Here is a 14,559-nt window from a genome sequence, read left to right on the forward strand (position 1 = left end):
TTTCCCTTCCCAAAGCAGTAGAAATGTTTGTCACACACAACAGGACCAGAAAGAAGCTGCTGAAAGTCATAAAAGGCTATGACCATAAACGATTTCTCGCAGCATGACAACAAGAAGGTCCCCAATACTAAAAAGGACAAACATTTGCAAAGCACGAAGAACCTTAGCCATGTTCCTGGCTTTCTAGTTCCCGTACCTCCACAACTTTTGGACTCAGCAGACTACCATCTGAACTCTATTTTTCCACCCCATCACCTCATCCTTTCCTAACTCTCTTTTCCTAAATAAAAATAAAATAAATCAAATTTGTGAAAAAAACATGTGCACACCTTCCAACCCCTTCTGTATGTTGTACTACCCTTTCCATCCTTGACTCTTAACTAGATGGCAAGTTCTTTTGAGTGAAAGCTTTTTTTCTACAAACCTAAGCACAATGAAGGGTTCCACACTGCTTGGGAGCTACGGGTAAGAGATTCCTGCTTTAAGTAGACAGCAAAAAGCTGACAGTGGGATTTAATAAACAACAGGTCTGTATTATTCTTGTGTTCCATATCAATTCTATTTGTTTAGGATTTGAACAACGTTCAGCATCCTATCTTGGACAAGAAAATCCCCCATGAACATTTACTAATTGACCATTTGTATGCTCCTTCCTCTTTTCCATTTTCTAACAAATGGATAAGCTAACAGAATAGGTCTTAGCTATTTAACCAATTTAGTAATTCACAAGGCCAGGCCCAGTTCTCTCACATATGCAGTTTCTTTTGCAATTTGGTAAGAGAATACCACAGTGTGATGTCACCACATGAAACACACTATATGTGCTGAAACACTAGAAGATAACAACAAACAATAAAAGCATAATGAGAACATTTTTTTCACACCAAACCACACACATATCTCTATAGAATGTATGTCAGTCTGAAACATCATGTTATGAAAACACAGCGTTTCACATTTAATGGAAAATTCATCTCTCTGCTATTTTCTGACTACCTTGATTTATTGCAGTGACCACCACACAAGGAAATCACATAGCTCACCAGTGACTTTGAGGGACAGCAGAGATATCTTTAATATTGCATGTTTAAAAAAAATTTAAGTTAGTTGAAGTGTCTATCTGCAGTTCTTTCTCAATGATCTTTCCAAATGTGCTCCCAATTATCGTTAAAAAAAGTCAACAAAAACCAAAGTAACCAAATAGCCTAAGCTGGTATGAACTGATATTCTTTGGCAGGTCATGTGCACCAGAAGATGCCAAAATTAAACTACTGAGAGACACGATTTTTACCCATCATCATCATAAAGACAAGGCTTAAACAAACAGCACAGCAATCCAATGTGCTTTGTGTTAAAAACAGGAAAGCTTTCTGCATGCAAACACTCAGACATAGGCAAAATTTAAGCTCCTATGAACCACAGACCAATACTATGTTTAAACTGATGTATTTATATGTAATACTAGTATATATCCAGAGCAAGCATTAGGATGGATAAAGGAGACAAATCACAAAGTGAAGCAGTTGCACAAATGTATCTGCACACAGAGTGTTCATTACCAGCACATTCAGAAAGCAGCATGTTGAGACTGATACTCTCCTGTCCAAGATTCAATTTGTAAAGCAGAAGTCACTCATCTGGACTATGGACAAATTTCTCTCTTGGAAATCCCAAATGCTTATTTAACCCTACCTCAAAACCCACCTACTGACCTTTAATAGTATCCTGACTTATTACCTATGTCAGACAGCAAATCCAGGATAAAAAGTTGCCATCTTTTTTCATTACAAGCTACTTGATCCCAACTTCTCAGATGTAACACCACAATATGTATATATGCTAAACCAGATCAGTGACAAAACCATTTAGACCTTGATTTGCCTGAATGTTGAAGGAAAACCAGGATTTCAAACACAACTGGTAAGTGATAAAGGTTTTTTGCTTCTCACCAAATAAGCCCATATCTCTCTCAAAGGAACATCAAGAAGAGATCACAGCACCTCCATCTTACATACAGATTTTTCCCCCAAAGATCTAAATGGGCCCAACATCCTTATGCAATAATATTATTAACCCACTCTAAATTTAAAATCTGATCAAATGCAACCTAAAACAGAAAAGCTCTTCCTTGATCCAATTACAAAAGCATCCTTTATATCTGTAAAGTTGTGGAGCAGAACAAAAATCATACTTTATCCCACTACTCAGACTTAAAGCATTCTGAAAAATAATAGAAGCTATAACTGCACAATGCAAGTAACACAAAGCCATATTTAAAGAGATAAAAGGTGCCATTTCTAAAAATTCAGAGACTCTCTGAATTTTCCCCCCTTGGAATTTTTCAAGACCCAGCTGGAAAAAAAAAAACAACCAAACAAAACAATGGAGGAACCTTGATCTAAAAGTCAAAGTTGGCCCTTTTTTGAGGAGGAGGCTGGACTACAGACCTGCTAAGATTGTTTCCAACCTGAATTGTTCTACCACCCTGGATTCAACACTAAAAGTTCTTCATTGTTATGAACCTGAATCCTTCCTAGTTTGTGCTTGCAGCAATAATGAAAATTGGAGCTGAGCTTAAACCTTTTCCACTGCACAATACTCATAACTTCTTTAGAAACAAAGGCTATAAATATTACATGCAGACAAATACTGTAAAGAGTTTGACTTACTATTGCTAGAAATATTTTTTTTAAAAAATTGAACACAATAACTACAGCCATTGAATGCCTGCATACCTTTCACTGTCTACAACAAACAGCTAAGATCTGTCTTAGTGGATAGAAGCCTGCTGCTCTTTCATGAGATCAGAAACACTAGTTAGTATAGAATGAGTGTGTAAACTCCCAAGTGACAACTAAAATTACTTTCTTGATCTGCAGAAGGATAATATACAAACACTACAGAAGACTAAGTTTCAAACTAGACAGCTTCAGAACATTTAAAGAGTTGTTCCTGGAGTGCTTGGAATCACTCAGGGCAGCCCAGCAAGGCACTATGTGTAAGCTACAGAACATGCCCATTAAATTCTTTTTGCATCTACAGCAAGTTTGTTTTCCTTCTGCAGGTTTGTTTTCCTTCTCTCCACTCTATTCAGAACTCATCTATTTCCTAACCTTCTAAAATTTCATGTTCTCATCCTCTCCACAAAAAATCTTAAATGGATGTGAATAGAAATCATGTTCTTTACACTCTGGACAACTATTATAATTGAAAAGCTTTCTTCAGCTTGCTTTTCTCCAAACTGCTTCCTAAGAACAAACAGGAAAGTGTAAAACATTAAAGACATTTGAATATCAAAAATATTTTTATTTCATGATACTTGTAAATGGACAGAACAGCTGTCTTCTTCCAAGTAAATTTCAAAAAGCACATTCAAGTTCTGAGATTACAACTGTTTATTTCTCTTTTACTAGGCAAAACACACTCTTGAATTACACTTACCATTTTCATCTCCAGCTGTTTTCCGACCATCCTCTGGGGAAACATGCACCAGCTGCAGAATAAGGGGTCTCCGGGTGACAACTCCAGTACCTCGTGGGAGCAGATCCCTCCCCACAAGACTTTCCAACACAGAACTCTTTCCACTGCTCTGAAAAGTGGAATACAGCTACATGATTTTCTTAAACATAAAAAAGCTGTAATATTTTAGTTTTAGTTTGCTTTCATCACTCCAGCAAATGAGGCTGCAATACAGTGTCCAAAAGAGCATCTGATAGACTTTGCCACATCTGAAGCTGTGGTATCACACTGCATAGGTAATGAAGGACACACTGAAGTCTGCACTAACAGTCTAAACCTACTTGGGATACTTAAAACCCATGTGGATAGATGAAGTATCTATCTCTTAGGGATAAATTAAACATGTAACTTATTATATCCTATTTAATATCCCAGTTAACATCTTCTATCCCAAATATTAATCTTTCCAGAAACATTTTTGGAACAGAAAAAAATATTTTTCTTCAAAATGCTTAAAAGGAAATTCAACGTCTTCTACTATATCATTTTTTTAGCACCTTGCAGTAACACCTCACTTGTAGACTAAGGAATTTAACCTTCTGTTAGTATTAACATGCACTAGCCATGTTAATACTAACAGGAGCATTATACAAAATTAACTATGTACACTTGAGTACATTAAACTATTGCAATCTTCTACTCCTTTCACTTTAGGGGTGGTTCTTTTTGTATGATGTATTATATCAGCTTCATAAGTGAAGACATTATTTTATACTCTAAACACATAAAACCCCATTGTTTTATACTGTCTCTCCCATTCTCTGTGTATTTAACAACTGAATTGACTGCAAACATCTGTCTATGTGTAAGAAGCTGGAAATACTTAGACTGAAATTACAAATACACTTTGAGAGTCTATATGTAAAATGTTCTCCTGTAGCACTTTTGTATAAAATGTGGAATTAGGCTAGATGGCCCAATAAGCAGCTGGGACCACGTGGATTTTAAGAGTGATTCAAGACTACTGCCATGTTAAAAATAACAACAAACAATAGATACAGACACGTCAACACAATACTTTGAAAGTCTGACTGATAAGATTTTGTATTTTCAATATAACTGTATTAAACTCTTCCAATTTTCAGCAGCTGGGAAGTCATCATGGGCATGCCACGAGAAAACCTGCTCTGACAATCATTGCCCTCAGATAGGAAATGATTCACTACTAATGCTACCATAATTCTACCAAACAATTCTCTTAAGAAAAACAACAAACCCAACAGATGTTTCTGGCAGTTACAACGTGCATTACTGCTATAGAATCTCAATTCAGCCTACCAGTTATGAAAGAACAGTTTTGAGATTTCAAGTACATCATAAAATGAGTACATAACCTAGTGTAACATTAAACAAAAGCAGTGTTGAATATATTTAAAATATCATACATTTAGTGACCTCTTATGTGACTTTTCTAAAAATGAAAACCAGATCAGCAGAGATCAAGCAACACATCAGAGAGCACATTTCTACTAGTGCAGAAAGACCAGACAGAAACCTATTACAGTAGAGCACTATAGCCTATTAAAATAGGACTTGTGTGTAGAAGAACAAAATATATATTAAAATACAAGGCCAAATCCCTAGAAAACTTGAAAATGAAAGCCTTCTTTTAACACTTTACTATATATCAGGGCTTTATGGCAGAGAAAAACGTTATTTCATCAAGACTGTCATTTGACTCAATAGGTGACTAACCAATCAATGTAGATCACGCATATTTTTCAAAGTAAATCTGAGTAAAATTTGACAGCAGTGAGACCAACTGGCTAGAAAAAATTGGGGGAAGGACAAGGTCACAGGAACAGAAAGACATCCTTAAGATTTTTTGCTTCAAAAGGCTACCCTAGAAAGTAATTAATAATTTTCTTCTTCAGCTGACCTTCTCCAATCAACTTTGGGTACCTCCCATTGCAGGACATTAGGCAGTGAAATCTTACCAAAGCATTAACAATCTGGCCAAAGCATGAACAAGCTCTGGAAGCCTCTCTGAGAAAGCTCCCATTTTGAAGAATTATTGATATTACAGAATGTGAAAAAACAAATCTCAGAGTGACCAACAACAAACCACATGAACTTCATAATTCAAAACAAGTGGAACGCCTGCTCAATGAAATGAGCTATGATAAAGGTTCATCAAATGCACTGAGAAAAAAACCAAACACACACCCAGTAATAACAAAATCACCAGAGTTTCATTTACAAGAAATATTTTTAGTATCTCTTGAGCAAGATTTGTTACACACACGTAGAATGCTCAGTCAGTCTCAAAGGGCTAGAAATGAGACAGATGAAGTGGCTTCCTTTGAACATATAATCCAAGTAGAGAAGGAATAACAATAAATAGCTCTAAGTCCTGATCAAGAATTTCATCAAGGTAAAAAGCCAAAATCCATGGGACAAGCTGCTGCACACTACTGCTCACTGTTTGGTCTTTCCAAAAGAGTGGTATTCCAGAAAGATGAGATGGTCACAACAAACTATGTACAGAACTAAAACACCACGTCTTACACCACTCCCACAGTTATCTTGGGATGCAGAAGGAGCAATCTGGATCTTTTGTAAATGTGAAGTAATGCAATAGATGAAACACTGCAATACTCTGCACATCAGGAAATTTGTTTCAAATTGCATTAGGTTCCCTTATTAAAGCAATCTGTTCTTGGAAAATAATACGGCATCTAATGACGCACTCCTTAATCTGGGCCCCATGCACATCCGCTACCAAGAACTGTCTGGGAACACTGTAAGGAAAGCAGTAAACACAAAGCTGATCCTTTTCTGCCAGTGGGATAAAGGAAGGGACATGGGTCTGCTCAGAACACATTCAGTTCAATCAGTCCTTCATACAACAGATGGAGAAAGAGACTAATACTGATGGCTAAGGGTACCATAGAATTTTTAGGAATAAGCTATAGCAGCAAACTGCTTGTTTTGTTATCACTGAGTCCAACCCCACTGTCAAAGCAGGAACACGTAGAACAGGCCGCATAGGAACACATCCAGGTGGATCTTGAAAGTCTTCAGATAAGGAGACTCCACAACCTCTCTGGGCAGCCTATTCCAGTGCTCCATCACCCTCACCATAAAGAAGTATCTCCTCGTGTTGAGGTGGAGCCTCCTGTGTTCTAGTTTGTACCCATTGTTTCTTGTCCTATCACTGGCACCATCGAAAAGAGACTATCACCTTCATGTTGACACCCCACCCACTCAGGTATTTATAGAAGTTGTTAAGAAACCCCCTCAGCCTTCTCAAGACTAAACAGCCCCAGTTCTCTCAGTCTTTCTTCACAGGAGAAATGTTCAGGTCCCCCAGTCATCCTCGAGATCTCTGTTGGACTCTCTCCAGCAGACACAAGGAATTGCTAAGTATGAGATTTCTCAGTGAGACACAGTAATTCCTGAAGAATTCTCTTAAGCAATGTCTCTTCTTTGACATCTGAGGCAAAATGCTGGCAATTTTGCCATTTTTTGTCATACAAGCAATATATACACATATAAGTTTTCAGAAAAAAAATAATTCTATTATTGGGAAATACAAGATAATGTACTTTTGTTGGAATCTCATCCACAGGAGCATTACCCAGATAGGTACTTTGAAATTAAATTCTTCGCAGTAGCTAGTCTTGGAAGACTTCAGCATGCTAGAACTAAAGAGCAGCAATTTTTTTTTTCTTTCCCAATTTTCCAGACACGAATTATTCTGAATAAAAAGGTCAACAGACACTCAATTTCAGAGCAGTTCCACAAGGAAACTGCTTTGGTTGGAACAGCTATCGCAGCAAAATTTTCATATGTGAACTAGGGTCACTCCATGCTAGGCTGGTTCTAAACAACTAACTCATTTAGAAATTTATTTACTAACCAGAAGAGAATTTTGAAATTATAAGTAGGCCTGATGAATTATTTTAAAACATTCTTTGTAAAAAATTGTACTTCTAGAAAGATGCAGAAGAGCTAACAGGCTGATCCCAACTCGATAAAGCACTGAAACGAGCATAGCGCACCACAGGCTGTTGCAAAATACATTTTTTCTGCAAAAAATCTTGTCTAGATTATAAGACACTTGTTCCTGCAGGCCATTCCCCATTCACTGAAATGGAGAGCTTTTCTGAATCAGTCAGGAAGAAACTGGAAGCCCCAAGAACTACTTCCACAAAAGATAATATGTATAAGTAGTAAGGAGAGCCAGAATTTGTACAGCTCAGTAAAAATTCTTCAGGAATGCTGTACTTACACCATGTCTAAATGTAGATACACACCAAACAACCAAAAGATTTGTGGGTATGTTCTTTTTCAATATCTCAATTCTCAAAGTCCTCTAGTAATTCACTTAAGAAAAAAACGCCTCATGTAAATAGAAATGACAAATACAGAACTCCTCTATGTTAGATCATGGAACTGGGGTATTTAACACCCACATTTCAAAGCCATATAGACTAACCTTAAATAATATCATCTCTAACCACATGGAAGACAAGAAGGTTATCAGGAGTAGCCAACATGGATTTATCAAGGGGAGATCCTGGCTAACTAATCTGATAGCTTCTATGAAGTTATGACCAAGCAGGTAGATGAGGGCAGAGCAGTGGATGTCATATATCTTGACTGCAGTAAAGCTTTTGATACTGTCTCCCATAACATCCTCATAGAAAAGCTCAAGAGATGTGGCATAGATGGCTGGTCAGTGAGGTGGATTGAAAACTGACTCCACAACGGAGTTCAGAGGGTCATCATCAGTGGCACAGAGTCAACCTGGAGGCCTGTGGCAAGTGGTGTCCCCCAGGGATCGGTACTGGGTCCAGTTTTGTTCAATATCTTTATCAATGACCTGGATGAGGGGATTGAGAGTACCCTGTTCACTGTTCACTGAAGTTCACTGATGATACAGAACTGGGGGGTTTGGCTGACACCCCATCAGGCTGTGCAGCCATCCAACGTGACCTGGACAGGCTGGAGAGCTGGGTGCAGGCAAACCTCATGAAGTTCAATAAGGACAAGTGCAAGGTCCTGCATCTGAGGAGAAATAACAACAGGCATCAGTACAGGTTAGGGGCTGCCCTGCTGGAAAGCAGCTCCACAGAAAAAGACCTTGGAGTGCTGGTGGACAGCAAGTTCTCCATGGAACAACAATGTGCTCTTGTGGCCAAGAGAGCCAATGGGATCCTGGGATGTATCAAGAAAGGTGTGTCCAGCAGGTCTAGGGAGGTTCTTCTACCTCTCTACTCTGCCCTGGTGAGACCACACCTGGAATACTGTGTCCAGTTTTGGGCTCCCCAGTTCAAGAGAGACAGAGACCTGCTGGAGAGAATCGAATGGAGAGCCCCGACAATGATTAAGGGACTTGAGCATCTCCCCTATGAAGAGAGACTGAGAGCCCTGGGGCTATTTAGTCTTGAGAAGGGAAGACTGAGAGGGGATCTGATCAATGTCTATCAATATCTGAGGGGTGGGTGTCAAGTGGAGGGGGCCAGGCTCTTTTCAGTGGTTCACAGTGATAAGACAAAGAACAATGGATTCAAACTTGAACACAGAAGGAGAAACTTCTTTACAGTGAGGGTGATGGAGCACTGGAACAGGCTCCCCATGGGGGTTGTAGAGTCTCCTTCTCTGGAGACTTTCAAAACTCACCTGGATGCATTCCTGTGCGGACTACCCTAAGTGATCCTGCTCTGTCTTGAGGTCCCTTCCAACCTCTGATATACTGTGAATATTGCTTATACTAAATTCATAGCTTTTTTTTTTTTTTAGTAAAATAAAATTAAAACCAAGCCAGTTTGTATCTTCAGATTTTAAAAGTTCCAAACAACAAAGATTTTAAAAAATAAAAAGTTAAGAGAAAGTTAGGTAACCTTCTGACATATAAATAAACCTTTTCCAAGAACTACACAACTTTTTTCTCTCCAGATTCCAAAACACATTCACTAGGGCTGTCTGCTTTAATACTCTTGCTCTTCATTTACCTGAAATCATCTATTTTGCACTATCCCTTGTGGGCAAAATAAAAGATTCATCCATTCTAATCAAAATACAGGTTCTCCAAGAAAAACAATTGCTAATCAGAAGATGAACAGGACTCTAGCACCAAGCATAAAAAACTAGTGGGGGAAAAAACAACAACAACAACAACAAAAAAAAGCATGCCATTCAATTCACATCCTTCTATCACTGTGTATTCTCTCCACTCTTACAAAATAACTGGGCACTTGCAAACAAAATCAGTGCCATTTATTATTCTTTATATTAAAAATCAAGATTAAAGGGAGCAAAGTTATTAGATCTTTATTTTTATTTGAATTCATATAAAGTCTGCACATAAGACAGTGAAAATGCCATCCTTCCAATCAGAGAGGCCTTCAGGACCTAAAAAGTATAGCTGTTTAGAAACTGAGAGGGCCCATCTGAAAAAGCAAACAGCACAACCCAGAAGTTTGCACTATAGAACATTAGCAGCAAAACTTATGTCTGATAAATGTAACTAGCTAATTAATGTCAGCCTCACTTTGCTGCTTGTCTGCTACAGAAACCAGAACAGTAACAGCATGATTTGACAGGAGGAAGAGATGGAAAACAGAAAACAGTTACACCTAAAGCCAGATACAATGAGTGTGAGGTATCAAAACAAAAGAAAAAACAAACCAGGAAGTTCACAAAACACTTGGAAGAAAAGCCAAGCTCTCCCCAGCCAGCATAGCCAGTCTAGTTATATCCCCTGCTTGAAATCCCAGGAAAGATCCCTGGACAAAACCAAAACAAAACCAAAACATACAAACACACACTGCCACCACCCCCAAATACAAAAAGACAGCAACAACAACAAGAAAAAACAAATAAACAAAACAAACAAAGAAAAACAACCAAAATACCCCAAACTACCCCAACAAAGAAACAAAAATAAAAACACAGGGAGGAAGAAAAGCTTCACATGGGGTTGCTTGGTACAAGTTGACATTTTCTTCATTTAAAACTGCTTTCTTGCCAACAGAATGTAGAATAGATTGAGTAAACCAAGTAAGCTGAAATTACTGCAATTTCTGTTCCCCTGACCTTTCATGACAGGGAAAGGTCACAGAAGCTAAAGCTAAAGACCACAATGCCAGTCTCTCTCATACCAGATGCTTTGGATACAGCATTCACTAGATTCTTCTCCTCATCCCAGCAATCAACACCACACATAAGAAGTTGAAAGCAATGGGAAGCTAAACAGGCAAATTACCATCCCAACTGTTAGCCTAACAGAATATAATTACTCAAATGCTCAGACTATCTATTTCTCAGATCAAAAAACCTTCTTCCTTGGCAATAAAAATTCATTTAGCGTTGAAATATGAATTGTGATACTTATACCAAATAGGCAAACAAAAATAAATAAATGCTCATCTCAGAGCCAATCACAGAGGCTAACAGCTCCTTCAGATGAAACATCCAACAGAAAAGTCTGCTAAGTATTGTAAACTACACCTCCCTATTTGAAGTCCCAAAATAGCATTAACTGAAAACTGAGCAAAAATACTATATAAACATACACCTGAAAAGTCTTTTTTAAATCTCACTTTGAATTTCACTAGTTGCTTGCCTGTGTGATTTTTCATGCAAAGGAGATTTTGAATGTAAAGGAGTCTTCATAAAGCGGTAAGGTCCTGTCAGTCACAGAAATAGCAAGTATCTAATATAGCTTACCAGTGCAAAGCCTCTCCTACCCAATTCAAGTATTTTAGATCTATTTCATACAGTGACAAAATCAGTGAATCTACCTGATTCACACTGGTAAAACAAAGAAAGATTTGCCTCACACTCAGTTCAACACTGTGGACAGCTCTGAGCAAACCCATTTGGAGATTCAGCAATGTGCAAGCCTTAAACATACAGCTCATGTATTTTAAGTCATATAATGAAATACCTGACAGCAGTTGTCAGTATTACTGTCTCAGGAAACATACAATCATCAAATAACATCACACATTTAATAAACACTGTTAATTTCACAGAAATAAAGAAGGATCCATTAACTTCAAGTTACAGTTGTGTTTAACGTTTCATTTTCAACTCCTTTATAACAGCTGCAGTTCTGGTCACACACGTCCTGCTGCCAAAAGTTTTGCTGAAGAATGGCATCCCATTTGAATAGATTTGAATGGGCCTGAGCTATCTTTGAGCCCAGCAGCAACATTATCAGACTGGGGCACGAACGTTTTAACTGTGACAGTCAAAAAAAAGTCTGACTTCACCTCTCACCTTCATTCCCCATCATCAGCTAAGACAAAGAGGTTCAAGCGGCAGAATAACTTGTAACAAGGCAAAACGATCCACGCCTGCAAGATGCCTTTCCGCTACCACATCCCTTTTACTCAGCCCCCGACTTCACGGCAGCTGTCAGAAATGGGAAGCCACCGACTACAGATGACGGTCATGCTTGAAGCAGCAGGCCCCGAGCGGGCGGTGCCACACACACCTCCGGTGTTGGGGGGTCGACGCAGGGCCACGGGAGGGGCAGGGCTGGCGCTTCTGGCAGCCTCCGAGTGCTCCTTGGCCGCTTGAAGCGCAAAGGGGAGGGAGAGCAGTGGAAGGGGCACTCCCACTGCAAATGGTAGGGAGGCAGAGGAGACCGGTGAGGGAATGAAGGAGGAAAAGAGTGAAGGGGAACGCGGGCAGAGAAGGGCGGCCAGGGCGGGCGTCCGCCCGTCTCTGCCACCCTCTGTTAGTCGCGTCCCTCCGTGTCCTTGGCGGAGGCGACCGCGGGTCAGTAACACCGGAGAAGCGACGGACGCCTCGGCTTTACCCTTACGGCGGTAAGAGCCCGCACCGCCCGCTCCCCGACCCCGGCCTGGCCTGCCTCGCCGGCCCTGCCTCGCCTCACCTGTGTGCCCACCACCACGATCTGCGGCAGCTGGATGATGTCAGCCCCCACCGTGTTAAACACATCCTGCAGCTTGTTAATGACGGGGATCAGCGCCTCCATAACGGCGCGGGAGGGAGGGCAAGGGCCAGGGAAGGCGTCGGCGATGAATGGGCGCGACAGGCAACAGTACCCGTCAACCTCCCCCTCCGCCTGCCGCCATTGGCGCCGGCCCCTACGCACGGCGCGGTCCCCAGAAGGCTGTGCGCGCACCTCCGGGTGCAACGCCGTCGCCTCCGCCGGGTATCATGGGAGTTGTAGTGCAGGGGTGGCCTCAGGGAGGGCGGCGGTCGTTGCTGTTTGTCAATTGCCGGTGTACGCTTCCCGCCCGGGGAAGCAGAACTTTTGTTTGGCAAGTGCCCAGGGGGGCAGAGGATCGGGAGACCAGAGCGCTTAGACGCTGTGGTCTTCTGTTACAAACCGTGCCCAGATTTTACTCTCTCTTTTAGTACGATAAAGCTGATCGCTGCCGGGGATCCCTAGTAGCGGTGCGGCCCGAGAGTTGAAGCAAGAAAAGCAGCCTGTGTGGGGAAGGCAGGTCTGGGCTGGCTACCAGAGGGGGCTTTTAGCAAGCATCGTGTAGAGGCCACGTTTATTCGAGGCGTTATGTTTTGAAAATCCCTGAAAAGCAGGAATCAACCAAACATGTGTCCCTATTGCCCAGGTGCGGCAGCGCTGCTGTTTCACTACATCAACAAAGAGTAACACATGGAAATTGCGAGAGCTTGACAGCATCTGGTGTCACTAAGTCAATAGAGCACGAAAATAAAACTGCTGGAGCTGAGAAAAAAGTGTGATGGAGGTCTGCATGGGGAGAAAAGAAGGAAAAGAAGCAGTCCTAAAAACTGGACAGCTAAAAGTATTCTCCAATTTCTGTTCATATACTGAGAACTACAATAGACATATTTAAAACAGCTGTATTTATTCCATTTGCCTTTGTTTTGTTTTGGGCTTGGATTTTGTTCTAGGGTTTTTTTTGGGGGGGGTGGGGGGGTTTGGTTTTCAGGGGTGTGTGTTTGTTGGATATTTGTGTTTTGCTGCAAACCGGTTAATTGCAATCTGAAATTTTCTAACTCAGGTACAGAATAGTAGGTTTGGTTGAGAGCCTGGAAAGAGGGAGAGTGTGAGAGCTAATGTTCCACTGCATCATATGAAAAGAACAAAACCAAAGGATGACTTGTGATGTGAGATACAGCAAAGAAGCTGTTTGATCTTTAAATGCCTTTCTCTTGAGTGCATTTTCTCAAAGATAAATTATTAATATGCTAACACTGAGTTGATTTCTGGCTTTGTCCTTTCTTGTAAACCACTAAATTTAAAATGCTTCCAAAATTTCAAGTTCTGGATGGTGTTAGAGTTTATGTTCCTATTCTATACAAATTTGTCTTTTTCATTCTTCACATCTTGAAGCCCTCAAACATTGAAGGAAAGAACATACAAAGGAAATATATTCTTATCTGTATATCTTTACAACAAAGTTTCTCACTCTTACCCAGGAAATTTCAACCTACTTGACAGCTAATATTTTGTGGTAAAAGCATAACAATGAAACTTAGTGGGACAGCTCACATGACTGGAGGATCTCAATGGACAGCTATAGGCTGTTTCATAAAGACAATCAGGGAAGAAGAGGTGGAAGAGTCATGCACTATTAAGGAAAACTTTGAATGTATAGAAGTCAGCTATGGCAATTATGGAAGCCCTGTTGAATGCCTCTAGGTCAAGATCAGAGGGCTTGTCTCCAAGGAAGATCTTTTATTTGCTGCCAACCTCCAAGATAAGGCCAACAAAGCAATATTTGGGTCACTTAATCAAGCTTCAGACATAATGTGGTTCTAACAGGTGATTTCAAATATCTAGGCAGTTGTTGGAAGAACAATACAGCAGCTCACATGTTATCCATCAAGTTCCTTGAATGCATAGAGGATTACTTCCTCATACCAACATTGGATGTGCCAACCAGGAATGAGCTGCTGCTGCACTTGCTACTCAAAAAAAACAAGAAAACCTGCTCTACTATCTCGGTTAGTTAATAAGCTGCAGTAATTATAATATTGTGGAGTTTGGGATCCTGCTGAACATGCCAAAGGCTAGCATTAAGACAAAGGGTTTAGATTTTCAAAGAGCAAACTTCAGCTCGCTCAGAG

The 14,559-nt window shown here is 40.3% G+C and overlaps 1 protein-coding gene across 7 annotated transcripts in view; it reads right to left on the bottom strand.

Annotated features, from left to right (window-relative positions):
- The window catches only part of DNM1L (dynamin 1 like), a 33,849-nt gene extending 21,374 nt beyond the window's left edge, over positions 1-12,475 (bottom strand). For all 7 annotated transcript variants that reach the window (XM_054387030.1, XM_054387027.1, XM_054387025.1 and 4 more), the window contains exons 1-2: positions 12,374-12,475; positions 3,442-3,589 (exon numbers count right to left, since the gene is read on the bottom strand). In XM_054387030.1, the coding sequence (XP_054243005.1) occupies positions 3,442-3,589; positions 12,374-12,475 (250 nt within the window). The remainder of the gene's footprint in view (positions 1-3,441; positions 3,590-12,373) is intronic.
- Between the last annotated feature and the right edge of the window lie 2,084 nt (positions 12,476-14,559).

Source organism: Indicator indicator, chromosome 14 (genome assembly GCF_027791375.1).
Source record: "Indicator indicator isolate 239-I01 chromosome 14, UM_Iind_1.1, whole genome shotgun sequence".
In the NCBI taxonomy this organism is placed as follows: domain Eukaryota; kingdom Metazoa; phylum Chordata; class Aves; order Piciformes; family Indicatoridae; genus Indicator; species Indicator indicator.